The 16,015-nt window shown below is 50.1% G+C and overlaps 7 protein-coding genes across 7 annotated transcripts; 3 read left to right on the top strand and 4 right to left on the bottom strand.

The window, feature by feature from the left end:
- Positions 1 to 305: 305 nt before the first annotated feature.
- COCVIDRAFT_34486 (hypothetical protein) lies at positions 306 to 1,524 on the bottom strand (the record flags this gene model as incomplete). Its single annotated transcript, XM_014705043.1, has 6 exons — positions 306 to 537; positions 593 to 626; positions 674 to 863; positions 990 to 1,093; positions 1,220 to 1,355; positions 1,417 to 1,524. 6 exons carry the CDS (start codon positions 1,522 to 1,524, stop codon positions 306 to 308), a joined length of 804 nt encoding a protein of 267 aa, XP_014560529.1.
- A 385-nt stretch (positions 1,525 to 1,909) lies between these two features.
- On the bottom strand, positions 1,910 to 2,107 carry COCVIDRAFT_89228 (hypothetical protein; the record flags this gene model as incomplete). The annotated part of the gene is made up of 1 exon (XM_014705042.1): positions 1,910 to 2,107. The coding sequence occupies one exon, from the start codon at positions 2,105 to 2,107 to the stop codon at positions 1,910 to 1,912; it is 198 nt and encodes a 65-aa protein (XP_014560528.1).
- An 829-nt stretch (positions 2,108 to 2,936) lies between these two features.
- Positions 2,937 to 4,193, top strand: COCVIDRAFT_34485 (hypothetical protein; the record flags this gene model as incomplete). The annotated part of the gene is made up of 2 exons (XM_014705041.1): positions 2,937 to 3,101; positions 3,159 to 4,193. 2 exons carry the CDS (start codon positions 2,937 to 2,939, stop codon positions 4,191 to 4,193), a joined length of 1,200 nt encoding a protein of 399 aa, XP_014560527.1.
- A 1,125-nt stretch (positions 4,194 to 5,318) lies between these two features.
- Positions 5,319 to 7,098, bottom strand: COCVIDRAFT_34484 (hypothetical protein; the record flags this gene model as incomplete). Its single annotated transcript, XM_014705040.1, has 3 exons — positions 5,319 to 5,760; positions 5,817 to 6,835; positions 6,895 to 7,098. 3 exons carry the CDS (start codon positions 7,096 to 7,098, stop codon positions 5,319 to 5,321), a joined length of 1,665 nt encoding a protein of 554 aa, XP_014560526.1.
- A 970-nt stretch (positions 7,099 to 8,068) lies between these two features.
- On the bottom strand, positions 8,069 to 11,528 carry COCVIDRAFT_34483 (hypothetical protein; the record flags this gene model as incomplete). Its single annotated transcript, XM_014705039.1, has 3 exons — positions 8,069 to 9,451; positions 9,503 to 11,292; positions 11,360 to 11,528. 3 exons carry the CDS (start codon positions 11,526 to 11,528, stop codon positions 8,069 to 8,071), a joined length of 3,342 nt encoding a protein of 1,113 aa, XP_014560525.1.
- Positions 11,529 to 12,374: 846 nt separating this feature from the next.
- COCVIDRAFT_12802 (hypothetical protein) lies at positions 12,375 to 13,593 on the top strand (the record flags this gene model as incomplete). The annotated part of the gene is made up of 2 exons (XM_014704935.1): positions 12,375 to 12,609; positions 12,659 to 13,593. 2 exons carry the CDS (start codon positions 12,375 to 12,377, stop codon positions 13,591 to 13,593), a joined length of 1,170 nt encoding a protein of 389 aa, XP_014560421.1.
- Positions 13,594 to 14,252: 659 nt separating this feature from the next.
- Positions 14,253 to 16,005, top strand: COCVIDRAFT_23391 (hypothetical protein; the record flags this gene model as incomplete). Its single annotated transcript, XM_014704964.1, has 3 exons — positions 14,253 to 14,453; positions 14,566 to 15,075; positions 15,130 to 16,005. The coding sequence occupies 3 exons, from the start codon at positions 14,253 to 14,255 to the stop codon at positions 16,003 to 16,005; spliced, it is 1,587 nt and encodes a 528-aa protein (XP_014560450.1).
- Positions 16,006 to 16,015: the final 10 nt, after the last annotated feature.

The raw sequence follows: 16,015 nt of genomic DNA, 5'->3' as shown, positions 1-16,015 counted from the left end.
GGTCCGGGTATACGGAGTCCCATCTTTCCCCGTCTTTCCTCGTGCCATTCTATGCATATATCCAGTTCGCCCCGGTTTTCGGCTGGCTGCGGGTGGCAGCGTCCCATCCGAACTCCAACAGGATACTGTTCTAGGCCCTGTTAGTGGTGGTGCGAATGTCGCCAAGCAACGATCAGGAAATGCAGAACTTAAGGGGGAGGCGAGACGAATACGCCTCTTGCTTTTTTTCCTTCTTTCATGATGTCATTATCTCTTATAATTCTCCTAGGTTATCTCTTGTCCACTATATGGCCCCCGTTTACCGTTTAGTCAAATCGATCCCTATATGATTCGAATTGGGTCAAGGCGACATCAGAGATCGACCCAGTTCGGCACTTGAGTTGGTTTCTTGTTCTTTTTGTATATGTAGATGGATCTTGAGCTAGAGACGTGGATCGAGCCCCTGTCTTTGTCGAAAAACCACACCTCCATGTGCGGCTAAAGAAAGGTCGCATCGTGGGAATACAGGCGGCCGTAATGACGATGTTTTGTTCTACTCTATATTAGAAGTCAATCTAGTAAGAAGAATAAAAGAAGAGAGAAAGTGACTTACAAGTCCCATATCACCAGCGGTACAGGCTTCCAAACTGGGCATCATCAGTTATGATCTCACACTATCTTTGTACATACTCACGAGGATCAGTTGTGCCCATAAACAACGGCAAATACGTCCCCTTGACGATGGTGACTATCGCAGACAGCATGGCCATACTCATCATCGCGATGAGGCCAATCTTCGTGGACCAAGCCATCTGCAGATTCCAGAATGTGCATGCCGGCACCACTGCCAATACCACATCCGTGAACGGTGTGTACGCACAGAACTAGTACGAAAACCTGGTGAGAATATTTGGATTCCAGCACGAGCCTGGCAATGACTTCTCCCATAGTTTCTGGGTCGGTTGGCATTGTGTAAATGCTGGGACAACTGTAATTATGGCAAACGATACTTGCAGAATCGACATAGAGTATAGAGCTATAGTTTGTCGTGGACTTGAGGAAAGAATCTGGCAAACGAGAATCGTGATGGATATGTTCGGTAAGCTGAATACGGCTGTAGATTGTCACCCCTTAGCCAAAGCTGCAAGTACGAAGTCACAGAACACCTACCAATATCAAAAGCTACAGAGTGCCAACTTGGATCGTGCTAATCTCTGAGGGTTATTCATAAAGAACGTACGATATCCTAAAATCTGAATCATTGCGCTTTTGAAAAGCCGATCATTGCCGGACTGTGCGACAACCACTGCTGTATGCTGACCGAATCCCAATACAACCCCGTAGTGTACAAATGATGAGGCAACGATGCTGGATATCTAAAAATAATATAAGTTCTAGTTGTCGGTTCGATGAAAATAGAATTCGCGAATGCCCTACCAGCGACAGCAAAATGAAGAGGTCGTCCCAGCCAACAACATGCACTAGCTTTACTCTAGAAAAAGCTTGATAGCGACCGATAAACCGGCGGCCCCTGTCATGACCCATGCGACGAGTAAAATCTCTGTCTGTCTGTTCTCTGTCAGATCCACTAAGTCCGTCATTGCTGCAAATATCTCGTAGTGTTTTGTCAGCTTGTAAACATCCAAAACTGAATAGACACCGAGTTTTTTTTCCTAAAGTTTCTTGTTCTGATCACCATTTAATATCATTATGTGAGCGGACAGCCGGTTGCAGCCCGATACTATTTATCGAGTGGCATGGGTTGAAGATGCCAAGATGGTGTAGGTATCACAACAGTTAATGTGACGTGGAAATCTTTCATCATGACTTGCCCCTTTTCAGGAAGTTCTAAGCGACGTAGTTAACATCATTGAAATCGAGTAAGATATCAAACAGTAGCGCAATCAACACAATCGGGTCACGCACAATGCTATTCCTTCAAGAAAGGGATTGCCCTGGATGAATAAATAAGATTGTACTGGATCCACTGACCGCATTGCCGAGGTAACGAGGGAAATCCTTTCGAGGTCCACATCATTGTAGCACAGCACAGTATGTTGGCGGACTTTTCCCAAGACTCGCTAACTTTTGCAGACCAACCCCCTCGGGCAACATGTGAGCCACTCATATTGATAGAAGCTGAATATCAAAACATTACTAGTCACTTCAAACATGCACATACATTCACGCATGAGAATCTAGAAGATCAAAATGCGATACGAAATCCCGGTTTGGGAAGGCCGGTATGACTCGAGTGACTATGCATGAGTGAAATTCCACTGACAGGATATATAGATGATTCAACAACAATGGTGCTGACGCATTCTTACAGGGATAGTAGATTCTATTCTTTGTTCAATGCTAAAGTTTCGCGACGGCCGCCCTTTGAGAATGCAGGCAGAGCAAAAACTTCAACATTGCTGTACCGTATAAGTTTACCTCAGATATAGTGTTTTTGAAACGTAAACTACAGAATATCCCCAAAGCTGCAAGTAAATTTCGTAGTCACCGTAAAACGTTTCTCAAAAAAGACTATGGGGGTTGTTACAACTTTATCAATCGATGTAGACAGGTTTAGTCCAAGCAAAATCCTTAGAAGTAACCCACATTCCTTAGACTTTGCACCTGTTCAAGACATGAGTACGAGCCAAAGCAGTCTCCTAGTCAGACCAGACATGCAAAGCTATGATAATTGCCATTCACACATGTACGTCTGTGAGTCGCATTTGATGATCAAACACTAGTCGCAAATCCTTAAAGGATTAACCCCATCGGCTATAATCCACAATTGAGCTACATGCATGCACGCGAACGTGTGGAGCTTATGGGTCTTGAGATTTCAAGCCGGTCCACTTATGGGGATACGAGAATGCAGTTAAGATCAACTTGAAGTTCTAAATCTGCCCTTCTTAGAAGCAAGAAGAAGGCTGTGCCGAACATCGAGAAAAAAAAAGAAAATGTCAAAAACACTTCTGGACATCCTCGAAAGCATTGCAGCAGCTGGAAAGGCTTACCAACGTGAGGACATTGGTTTACTAGAAAGTCTTATCGGACTAGGCAGAGATCTGGTAGCAACACTTGAAATCCCAAGTGAGTTCTTGCAAAGAACGTTCTGGGCCGAGGTAAACTAGCAATACTACTATGCGAAATTACAGTGGCTTTACTGATCATTACTGCAGCCTGCTCTATCAGCACATTGCAAGTTGGCCGTTCAGGTCGGACTATTCCAACATCTGAAAGATTTAGGGAAACCCGGCAGTAGCCTTTATGATCTTACCCAAAAGACAGGAGTCGACACACCACTGCTCCAGAGAATCCTCCGCCACCTAGTCGCCATGAAGCTTCTCACATACTCGAACGGAAAGTTCAAAGGGACACCCCCCAGCGACGGCCTCGCAGCAGAGAACTTCCAGAAAAGTATTGATTTCTGCTACGACGTTGCCCGGCCCTCCTTCAACCGCTTCCCCAGCTTCTTCCAAGCAACAGGCTACCGAATCCCAAGTTCGCTCACAAACGGTCCGTTCCAGGCTGCACACGGTATAGCGATGCCGTTTTTCCCGTGGTTGGTAGCCACGCCCCCGTATCTCGATGAGTTCGACAACTTCATGTCAGCGTACCGGGCTGGGAAGCCAAATTGGTACGACGCAGGCTTCTACCCCGTAGACGACCGTCTAATCGAAGGCTTCGACACTGACGCCGGTGAAACGCTGCTTGTAGATGTTGGGGGTGGCCGCAGCCACGATGTCCAGCAGTTCATATCAGAACACAAGGCACATCCTGGAAAAATTATTCTACAAGACCGAGAGCCCGTTATTGCCAGTGTTCCAAATCAAGATAAGCTGCCATTTGAGTTGGAAGTACACGAATTCTTTACTTCTCAGCTAATCAAGGCTGCAAGAGCTTACGCGCTGCATTCCATCCTTCATGACTGGATCGATGAAGAAGGGATCAGCATCCTGGAGAATCTGAGGCCGGCGCTCAAGTCGGGGTATTCCCGGGTTCTGCTGATTGAGATTGTGGTTTCCGAGGAGGAGCCTACGATCGCGGAAACGGCAATGGATATGATGATGTTGGCACACTTTGCTGTGCGGGAGAGGACTAGGATAGAGTGGGATGGGATACTGCAGAAGGCTGGATTGAGATTGGTGGAATTCTACAACTTTCCGGGTGTTGCGGAGAGCGTTATTGAGGCGGAGTTGCGAGAAGCTCCTTGAGTTGGCAGGGTACTTGTCTGCCTAAGTTTGAACTCTTGATGTTTACTACAATTTTTCTATGACGAGAAAAAACCTCGAGGAGAAAATTTTGTTTTTGAAAATAAAATGGCAAGAAGGAGAGGAAAATACTAGGTGCAGCTAAAGTGTTATGAGTTTTATCCAGCATCTTGTAGATAATTGTTGTTACTATGAGAGAATGACAGTCGTCTGTGCTCGGGTCTAATAGTAGGGAAAGCGCGGTATTGTTCATTAGGCTGGAAAATTGGGTCAAGGTAGGATAGGCCCGTCTACTGAAGTCAGGTAGAGAGATACAATGTCAAGGTCTAACCCTGAATTGAGCCACGCATCCACAATCTTACTGAATTCATGGTCGCAGCATGTAGAAAGACTCGCTAGCAGGGGTGTCACGAGGTATGTGATCTTTTGGGACCGGGCCGATGAAAGCACTGGCTTTGTTTCATTGAATGCCATAATGTAGATTGCAGATGTACTGGAAGGGAATCAAAGCGGCGGGTGTTTATTTGAACTTGCACTGTTAGGGATTTGTGGGCGGGGATTTATTTACAGTAGGCATCCCACTTATATACGCATGTTCCTGACAGTTCTCAAATTCTCAGATACGCAACAACACATGTGCCTGCACTGAGGCTGTATACTCTACTTGGAATCACTCCTATCGACCCAAGCATGCGGTTCATGTGCGCCTACCCAGTCAGGACCTTAATTGTAGCCTCTCAATATACGACCAGCGGCTTGGCAGGATAATATTCCAAGTATGCCATCTATCTTGCTATCGGGACAGATATTGAGAGTTCGTACAAGGTTGAGTTTAGTGATGATGTCAACTTTAGTTAGAGCATTTTCAAGTTGGCATGAAAGGTCACCACAACGAAGTTAGCTCATATCCACTAGGTGGAGAAGTAGCTACTTCCAACTCTTAATTTAACATTAAGATATTACAGTAATCTACCCGATAGGCTGAAAGCTTATCTAGGATACAACAGTCCTTTGGTATACGCAGTCCCTTGCTTTCCCAAGCGTCAATTTGCTCATTCTTTGTGTAAGCGAACAAAGAAAACGAAAATAGATTCCGAATCAGCCGAAAAAAAAAATGATATTCAAACGCTACGTGTTAGAAGTATTGTGCGCCTCGTTGTTACCCGGCGTTGATGTATTGTTCGTCGGTGGCACTACAGCTGAATTCCTCTGCGCGGGGCTTGCATCCCCTCGTTCTCTTCGGCCTCGAGCCCCGAAAGCGTCACTTAGTCGTGCGCTAATTCTCCTACTTCTCCTGTCTCTTGTGTTAGCTACGTTTTCCACACTTGGACTTGTACTTTCTCCAGCGAGATCACCACTTTGGTTTCTTCGCTGCTCTCTAAGACGCCTTAGGGCGCCAATTCGCTCTTCAGCTGATGAATTTGGCAAATGGCGGAACAACAAAATATCACGGATTGCGGTACGGCGGCGATGCGATGTCTCAGCATCGGGGTTTAGAGGTGGAGCAAGTTGGTCCTGGCCATGGGAGGCAGAAGAATCATGGGAATCGACGGGTCGGAGATCGACGCGACTGCGAAGTGTTAGTGGGCTTGATACAGCGAATAATAAAATAGGGGGGTGAGTTACCATAATGGACAAGTCCCAGACACATTCAGTAGCCAAGGATCAACACATTCTGGGTGAAACTTGTGATTGCATGGGAGAACGCGAAGATCTTGACCCTTCTCAAAATCCTCTGTACAAATGGAACAACCCAGACTTTCGTCAGATGAAGCATTCTCTGTACCCGTGGATACGGCCGCGACAACAGGCTGTGCAGGTGCTATACCTGACTGATGTTGCTCAATCTCCGCGGAGGTCACTTGCTGCGACGCCCCTGTCACCTGTTCCGTACCCAGTGGCTGCGCTTGGCTGCGCTGATCAGCGGCTGTTGGAGGGTTTGCGTGTCCGTCGCTCGTCGCATTCGCTCCGTTCAAATCTCTCGCCTCAACCGCCGGTCCCAGTTCCACATCAGTAGGCTTCGCCTGCTCCCTTTCACCAAATTTTACAATGGGAATAGTGTCGAGAATAGCTCTTCCGAGTCCCCTTGCTCTGCTCTGTCTGGGTCGCCCAAGGACGTTCCGGGGTCCATATCGCTCAGGGTGACGATGCGCTCTTACCGCGCCCGTGATGATGATGATAAGGAACAGAGCCGTGATAATACCCGTGATGCTGTATAGAATGATCATAGCGACAGCAGTCGAGGGTGAGGGACCTAATGGATTCTGTGTCTGGTTTGAGTTGCCGCCTCCATTGTCGTTGTTATCATTGGACCGGCCTTCAACGTGGACGAAGTATTTCATGTGTGCGGGTAGATCGTCAATAGCGTCGAGTACAAAAGTCGAGTCAGTTTTGCTCGTCATGGAATAGACAGCAACTTGCTGCACCATTTGTTGGGAGTCGTTCTGGTCATAATCGCAATAGTCGGTGGCGGTACTGTAAAGGATAGCAGCCGAAATGTTGGCTTGTTGATAAGCTTGGTCGAAGACGGATTGAGCATTGTCGAAACCGTTGTAGTCACTGGGGTTGCAACTGATGTATGCGATCTCGTCAGCAGTGATGTTGGCGACGTTGGAGAAATTTGCGTAGTATAGGTTGCCCTTGACCTGGTAGTCCATGTCAGTGCAAGTACTTGGATGAAATCTGGTACCTAGCCGCGACGAACCGAATTCACTGCTTCCTGGGTCAAGGGAATAACGTTTGCAATTTTGCGACCGTTTGATTCGGCACGGGCGAGTGGCAGAGTCCCACCTCCCCAGCCCGGACGCGCAGTCGAGGTGTTGGAGGGCGAGATGGTGGCCGTGGCGGAGGTAGCGAACAAGAGGCAGGTCAACTGCCACGACAGCGGGTGCAGGCGCGCAGGCAACATGTTGGAGCGCATGCCTGTTGTGAATTAATAGCACACGAGCGCCGATGGACCCATGTGTGAATATGTACGTGAATGTATGTAGATGTCTGTGTAAATGTATAAATGTATGGGTATGGTGGCTTGAATTGACGCGCTCCGAAAAAAAGAGTTGCCGCACTACAGAGCGACAAGCTAGACGATAAGACGGTGCTCGCGCCCGACAGCTGACATGCTTGGTGCGACAGGAGGCGGCGGCAAGCACAAATGGTTTGATGTGTGTCAATGTAAGAGTGGAGGTGCGTAGATATGGCTGAAGCCAGACGAGACGACACAGGATCTGGCGGGGAGGCGCGGCAGACGATGACCAAACCCCCGCTCTCCTCTCCCCCAGACCCGCTGACGCTACGGACCCACTCCTGCTTGTCTGCGTCCGCCTTACGCTCCGACTCTGAAACTCGGTCTAGTTGACGCTGTTTGGCTACGGCGGCAGCAACTTTTGTTCCGCGCTTCTCTCAACCACTCGTCTGACGCGTTCACGGACCTATACGACGATTACAGCCCTACTATGGCCTTCCAGTGGCTCCGATGCAGTCGTAAGCCCTATGGCTGAGTTGCTCTACCGCCCAGTGCTTCGGACCGACTCGACTGCACGTCACTGAGTCCACTTGCATCAATCGCTTTATTCCCGCATCGCCATGCACACATGCATTCCCGTCTCGGCAATGCATCTTGCCGTAAAGAATACTCCGCTAGCTAACCGTCAACAGTTTCACCTGTGCCTACGTCCCTATATATCCTCGTTTCATGCTCTAACCAGCTTGGATACTACCGTTGCATTACATATTTTGTATCTACCATTCAACTCCATTCAAACTCCATTGCCATAAACGCCCGCGTTCTGCTACCATGTATGCCCACTCATCCATCCCCACGACACATTGTTGATACAGTTAAAAAAAAACAAGTCCCCATTCCACAACACCATGCTCGCCTAGTAGGCAATTCCACTCGAGCCACGCCCAGGCGTCTTGAACGTCATGGACTGCAACTGTTGCTCCACCAGTCCGCCAAGCGCTAGTGTATCCTTCGGATCAACTCCCATCCTCCCAAAATCATTGAAGCCAGAAAGATAGAAGCCAGCAATCACCACCAGGTACGACAAAATCAAGATCGACCCCTTGAAGTAATTGCTCTTTCCCTCACCGTACATGTACGACAAAAGGAACACGCACAGAATGACGGTAATCATGTCCCATTGGGGAAAGATGAGTGTGAATGACTGGTTTGCCACTTCGTTTGCTGGAATGTATCCGCTGTGCATGGCGCTGTAGAAAACCAGGGCCGGGATCTGTAACAGACAAACTTGCAGAGCATATGCAGATCCAATTTCCATGGACAGCGCAATATTTCCATTCATCGCAAACGAAATGGCGTTCAAAAACTCGGTCGTGTTTGGTACTAACGCAAACAAGGTGATGCCCAGGAATTTTTCGTCAATATCAGACCCTTCCAGCACCCCGTCGACGGTGTTGACAAGAATCTCGGCGATGATGGCATATGCAACAGTCGCTGTCAACAAAATAGCAGCACTCTTTTGACGACTCCAGTTTGGTGCATCATGCCCTCCAGAAGTATGCCCAGGCGCAGTCTCGCCCTCTTCGTGAGCTGCCTCGGTGTTGGCCCGAGTATGAGCAGGTCGCTCTGCGTGCCCTTTGCTGGTTGTGTGAGCAAGTTGCGCAACTTTACGAGGGGCCTTGGTGACATCACGTGTGGCAAGAGCCGTCGTTGTTGCAGCAATCTCAGTGATCTGGCGTGCTAGCGATTCCGCGGCATCATCCGTAAGGCCTTCGACATGGAAAGAGTGGTGCACATTCGTTTGGCCATCCTTGGGTGGTACCAGGTGGGGGGTATTGCTGTCTGATTTTGAGCTTGGTCGCCTGTCGCTCGATGTAGATTGCTCTGGTCCGATGCCAACCTCTTGTAGAGTTTGACTAACCATGCGCTTGTACAACTGACTGTCGCGCACATGTGCGCGATTGATGGAATGTCCGGTCGCTTGCCTCATGAAAGAGGAATGGGGGAAGTCTCCATGGCCACTCTGACTGAGACTACTCGCACTCATCTCCAAAAACTTCTTCTCTTGAGCATCTGGCTCCGTCCAGATGGTGGCGGCGTGAGTCCGGAGAGTAAACAATAGACCGATGATGTACGAGAAAAATAGCAATGCAGCTGAAAACCAGGTATATGGCTTGACAGCTTCATTGTAGAACCGGTCGTGAAGTGCTGGGGTTTGCGAGTAGTAGCATCTGCGGCAGTCTCGCTCCAAGGGAGTAGAGGAGTGAGGCTTAATACACTGGTGACAGTTGAGTTCATGCTGATATCAGTTAGTAGGGGCCTTTGTAAAAAATAAGAATGCAATCCTTACGCTGCCGTAGATCTGATAGAACAATGTGGGCCCAAAAGCGCCAATGACGGCAAACAAAAGCATGGTTGATGTCACACCAGCCGACCGCACGTTGAACCGCTGGGTCTTGCGTTTCAGTGCTCCGAAACACATGGATAAGCCTGGAAGGAACAGAATACCGGCGAAGATACTGCCAATGATGCTTCCCTCGACAAGTTGTGCCTTTCCCTGATTCAGCGCCACGCAGTAGAGGAAAACCTCGACAACGGTCGAGAAAAAGGCGTTGATGGTGGCACCAACCCCCATAGATGATTGAGCTGAGATGGAGGCCACTGCTTGGCCAATGAAGTATGCCAGTGGAATAATGGACAGTAATGCAAGCGTGAAGAGCAGAAACTGGTCCGTCAACCAGAACTTGAGCTCCATGGCTTCAGCCAAGACAAAGTAGTCGAAGATGGTAAAAGCGACCAAGCCGAGGAGATTGATGAGAAAAATGTTTGTGCCATCAATCGTGTACTTCCAGTACTTGATGCCGACTGCTCGATAGGTGCAGAGCAGGATGGAAGATGACTCTCCAGGACGGCGCACGTTGCCATTGTCCGAGTGAAATGAGAGAGCCAGGGGGTGACGGCGCAAGTGGTCCAACAAGAGCAGCGTGGTTTTACCCATGGGGATCGTAAAGACAAGAAACCAGCAGAGAGTCGAGACGAAAAAGAGCGAAGGCATCAGGATACCATAGAAGAAGAGGAAAAAGATGACTCGACCAAGGGTCCATTTGCCGCGACCGAAAAGTCTCCGTTTAGTGGTTGCTGTGTCAGTATGGTTCACGTTACCACGACCGTGTCTTCCAAGTAGACTCATAGTCTCGCTGCCGGCAGAGTCGACACTGTTGCGTCTGCGCCCAACGAGCGAGCTCTCACCACCGTTGATGGGGCCAAAGAAAAGACGTCCTTCTTCAATATCACCGCTCTGCCACTGCTCATATTCGCTAATGCTGCGACCCTCACCTTCGTCTTCGTCGATGTAGGCCTCGTCCTGCATGAGCTTGACATATTTGCCAAAGGGGTAGAATAGATATGAGGCAAGGTGGAAAAGCAGACGCGAGTACTCTTTGCAGCTTTCGTTGAAGCCAAGCAGAGCACACAGTAGACCTCCGGCACTCGCCACGATCGCCAGCCACCAGCCAAAGACTAGCGTCCAGATAAGATTGAACAGGAGCAACCACCTGCTGACGTAGAGACCTGGCGAAGAGTGGATGTCGGCCTCTGCATTGCGCTGAACTGAACGACCCTTTTTGTAGAGGGCGGGCTTCCAGATCCTGATACCAAAGGGATGTGTCACATTGATTGCATCCTGGCGGTCGCGTAGGGTGAAGCTCTCCGCGTCACTTAGTTCGTCGTCGTCGGCGCCTCCGCTTTCGTCCTCTGCCTGCACCGTCTCTTCGCTCGAGGAGACGGGCGTCGCGTCTGCATCCGTGCCGGTTGTTAGCCCTGCGCTGTCCTGCTCAGCCTCGTCGTCTTCGGTAGAGTCTATCGTGGTCAGGGTCGCCGGCTGTGCAGCGGTTCTGCGTCGGACAGTCGAGGATTTGCGGCGCAATGTCTGTCGTTGTTTCTTTTGCTGGTCTTGCTGGGCCTGGTCGAGCTCAACCTCCTCCTCGGCATCGTCGACACTGAATTCTTGCCCCTTCTGCGGCCATTTGGACGATGTTGTACGGCGCGTCATTGAGGGCTTCTTGGGTTTGGAGGAGCCTTCTGAGACGGGTGGATTTTGCGGACGGCGGTCCTTGCTGTCTTTGCCGGCGGAGATGGTGCCTGTGGCCGCGTTAGCATGTTGGCATTGGTGTTGTTGTTGCTCTTGGTCTTTATCTAGGAGTCTTACCGTAGCTCGAAGGCTGCATGGCAGCTTGAGATCGCCTGCGCGCGGATTCTCCAGCCATGGCAGTTTGGGCGGGCGCGTCGCTCGCCGTGGTAGTGCCTTGGGTGCTGCTCCGACGGGATGTCTCTGGGGAGGGTTTGGCGTCGCCGCTGTTGGGAGTGCGGTCCTCCATGGCGGTGCGGTGGATGCTCGTAGAGACCCAGAGAAAAAGAGCAGGCAGGCTATCTGCAGCCCGGCCTTGTTTTGGGCAGAGTGGAAACTTAGAATGGCCCCAGCTCAGGCCTTGTGTTTATGCGCACGAGTCACTCTAGCCTGCCGCCGTGCAATGCCAGCGATCAAAGAAGGGACGAGAGGCATGTCCGTCTTTGCCGTGCCCGCATCTGCTGAGGTCTGGTGTGGGCGGAAGCTGCAGGCAGATGACCAGCCATCATGTGCGAGCGGCCGCCTCACCCACTCAGCACCACACCACTACACCAGATAACCATGGCATCTTCTGCGGGTCCTGTCTCACTGCCGATTAAACCGGCTCACGCGCTGCAGCCGGTGCACTCTGCTGCACGCAAGAACCGACCAGCTCTTGTGATGACGGCACATTAATGGGGCCGTATCTGTAGCATCGTCTGGCTATGCCTTTTGCTACCCAGCTCCCCACCCGTCTGCATCTGTGGCGGTGCCGCGGCAACGGCAGCAGTGGCCCCGGCCGCGGCGGGGCATCTCTCTCAACATGGCGCCTCAACATGTGGCGCAGGCGCTCGCCCACGCCCGGCCAAACCATTAATCCGCGCGTCGCAGCTTCGGAAGCTTCCAGTGGGACGGGCGTGTCAATGTCCGAGCCAGTCCAACAATCACCCACGGCCGTGCCATTGCTATTCCCATCACCACCGCCGTCCCCACCGCATATCCACATTCACTCGCTGCCATCCGCTCATCTATTGGCTCTCCGTCTGCCTCCAGAGACTTGTGCAGTACCGCCCCTCTCCCTGCCAACGGAACATCGCCGACGGCGCCCGCCACAGCCATGGCGCTCGACACCTTCTTCCACAACAAGATCGAGGCGATGAAGCTCGAGATCATACAAGGCCAGGCAAAGCTACGACGACTCGAGGCCCAACGCAACGACTACAACTCGAGGGTGCGGTTACTGCGCGAAGAGCTGGGCCTGCTTCAGCAACCGGGGTCCTATGTCGGCGAAGTGGTCAAGGTCATGGGCACCAAGAAGGTGCTGGTCAAGGTGCATCCCGAGGGCAAATACGGTATTTACCCACAACATGCTACATGAAGCTCCAAATCTAACTCATCTAGTCGTCGATGTTGCCGACAGTGTCGACATCACCAAGCTCACCGCTGGCAAACGCGTCACCTTACTCAGCGATTCGTACAAACTCGAAAAGCTGCTCCCGTCTTCGGTCGACCCGCTTGTCTCGCTCATGATGGTCGAAAAGGTGCCCGACAGTACATATGACATGATTGGTGGTTTGGACCAGCAGATCAAGGAAATCAAGGAGGTCATCGAGCTCGGTCTACAACATCCCGAACTCTTCGAATCACTCGGTATTGCCCAACCCAAAGGTGTTTTGTTATACGGCCCCCCTGGAACTGGAAAGACGCTGCTTGCGCGTGCTGTTGCGCATCACGCCGACTGCAAATTCATTCGAGTATCTGGTAGCGAGTTGGTCCAAAAGTACATTGGTGAGGGTAGTCGTATGGTCCGAGAGTTGTTCGTCATGGCTCGAGAGCATGCTCCTAGCATCATCTTCATGGACGAAATCGACAGTATTGGATCAAGTCGTGTTGAGGGAAGCTCTGGCGGTGATTCGGAGGTGCAGCGAACTATGTTGGAGCTGTTGAACCAGTTGGATGGTTTTGAGCCGACTAAGAACATCAAGATCATCATGGCAACCAATCGACTTGACATCCTCGACCCCGCCCTGTTACGACCTGGTCGCATTGACCGAAAGATCGAATTCCCACCGCCAACCGTCGAAGCGCGTGCTGATATTCTGCGAATTCACTCGAGGAGCATGAACTTGACACGTGGAATCAATCTCACAAAGATTGCGGAAAAGATGAACGGATGCTCTGGTGCTGAGTTGAAGGGTGTGTGTACTGAGGCCGGTATGTATGCCCTCAGGGAGAGGAGAGTGCACGTCACACAGGAGGACTTTGACCTGGCGACGGCCAAGGTGCTGAACAAGCATGACGACAAGGCCACCAGTCTGAGCAAGTTATGGAAGTAGGCGGCAATGCTGAGCCTTCTAATCATGCTGAGATGCGCCGATGCCTATGAGGCTACGTTCAGCAATCAGTATGGCATAGACTTATTCTATACACAAATAATGACTTTTTGACTAAACCCTATTAACTTCAAATGGCTGCGGGAGTGATATTACGTCATCTAAGCTAAATCGGCACATTGGTCACTCAACTAAACCCCAACCCTCACACCATCACCTTATATGCAATGCAGATCTTGCCAAAAGTTAGACACAAAATGTACGGCGTATCGCTTGCTCCTCAATCTGCATAAGATCTACAGTGATAGCTCAATGTTCTATGACGAGTATGTAGGTAGCTGAAAGCATAGATTTAGCCTTCGTATACGACGTAAACCTAAGGTTCGTCTACCCCACATGCAAGGTCGCCTTATCCGACTATGTGGCTGCATCGCGCAAACAAAGAGGCCGATTGCGTGATGAGTAACACTAGGGTCTATCACCTTATATGCAGTCTCACTAGAATAGTCCGGTTGCACAGGACGTTCGCAATTGCCAGCGCCCACTTTACCCTGGCGCTACCCTCTTTCGTTACAAACCTGATCGACTCTGTCAATCATAAACACGAAATCGGAAATTAGTTAACAGAAAACTTCCGTCCTTTCACCATACTAAACAAGGTAATGGCGGAGGCAGCAGCAACAGAAAGTGCATATAGGGCGGACGACCATACTAAGAACCCTACAATACAACACACGACGAGAAATGAAGCAACGCCCGTCAGTGTTCTTGAGGATGGATCGTTGGACCCTGTATACGAGGCCAAAGCAAAAGTGCTGAACAAAGCCGTCCAGGATATAGGTATGGGACGGTACCAATGGCAGGTCAGTCTCACATGGCATGCGTACAACTTCCTTTTGACTGTATCTTTATATTCATATCTTGCGACTTGTTTATGAGCTCGTCTGCCACTCAAATTGTTAATTTCAACTACAGCTTTTTATCGTCATTGGATTCGGATGGGCAATGGATAACCTATGGCCTATTGTGACATCGCTCATTTTCACTCCTGTTAGCAACGAGTTCAGACCTAATCGACCACCTTTTCTGACATTGTCCCAAAATATCGGTCTCTTGTTCGGCGCAGTTTTCTGGGGTTTCGGCTGCGACATCTTTGGTAGACGATGGGCTTTCAACCTCACCATTGGTATCACTGCGGTTTTTGGTATGGTGGCGGCTGGCAGTCCGAATTTTGCTGCTATTGGCACATTTGCTGCGCTCTGGTCTGTTGGTGTGGGTGGTAATCTCCCTGTCGACTCTGCCATTTTCTTGGAATTTCTACCCGGATCACATCAGTACTTGCTTACGATACTCTCGATATACTGGTCGCTAGCACAGGTTTTTGCTACGCTTGTGGCATGGCCGTTGCTCGGCAACTTGACGTGTCAGCAGACCGAGGATACATGTACAAAAGGAGAAAACATGGGTTGGCGGTATTTTGTGCTCGTAAGTGAGACTTTATAATGCTTTACGAGCATACACTAATATCAAAAAAATCAGGTCATGGGCGGTACAGCGTTGATCATGTTCGCCATACGTTTCGTCTTCTTTACCATTTTCGAGTCTCCAAAATACCTCATGGGCAAAGGCGAAGACGAAAAAGCCGTCGAAGTTGTTCATGAAGTCGCCCGCCGCAACGGCAAAACATCCCCATTGACAGTTCAGGATTTGGAAGACTGTAACCTCGTCGCACAGTCGGGTAGTTCTCAGCAACACATCACCGCGGCTGCCGTAATCAAAAGAAATCTCCAGAAGCTTGACAGTTCACATGTCAAAGCCCTCTTTGCCACAAAAAGGCTCGCCTTCTCCACCAGCATCATCACCATAGTCTGGGCGTTTATTGGACTCGGATATCCTCTTTACAATGCCTTCCTGCCCTATATCCAAGCAACTCGAGGCGTGGATTTTGGCGACGGCTCAACATACATCACCTACCGTAATAGTCTGATAATCGCTGTTCTGGGCGTCCCAGGCTGTATCCTCGGCGGCGTCTTGGTTGAGACACCCTTGATTGGCCGCAAAGGTACTTTGGCTGCATCCACAGTGCTCACAGGCGTCTTCTTACTCTGCTCAACTACTGCTCTCACCTCGGATAGCCTCCTCGGCTGGAACTGCGCCTACAATTTTATGAGTAACATTATGTATGCCGTCTTGTACGCTTATACTCCAGAGATCTTCCCGACAAAAGATCGGGGCACGGGTAATGCTATCACTGCGAGTGCGAATCGGATTTTTGGAATCATGGCTCCTATTGTGGCCATGTTTGCGGATCTGGAAACGAGTATACCGGTATATGTGTCTGGGGCGCTTTTCATTGCCGCTGGGCTGCTAGTCCTTGTCTTACCGTTTGAGAGTCGTGGAAAAGCTAGTATGTAGGAGGGAATAT

The sequence above is a fragment of the Bipolaris victoriae genome (genome assembly GCF_000527765.1).
Source record: "Bipolaris victoriae FI3 unplaced genomic scaffold scaffold_11, whole genome shotgun sequence".
NCBI lineage: Eukaryota > Fungi > Ascomycota > Dothideomycetes > Pleosporales > Pleosporaceae > Bipolaris > Bipolaris victoriae.
This window is presented reverse-complemented; position numbering and strand designations above follow the sequence as displayed.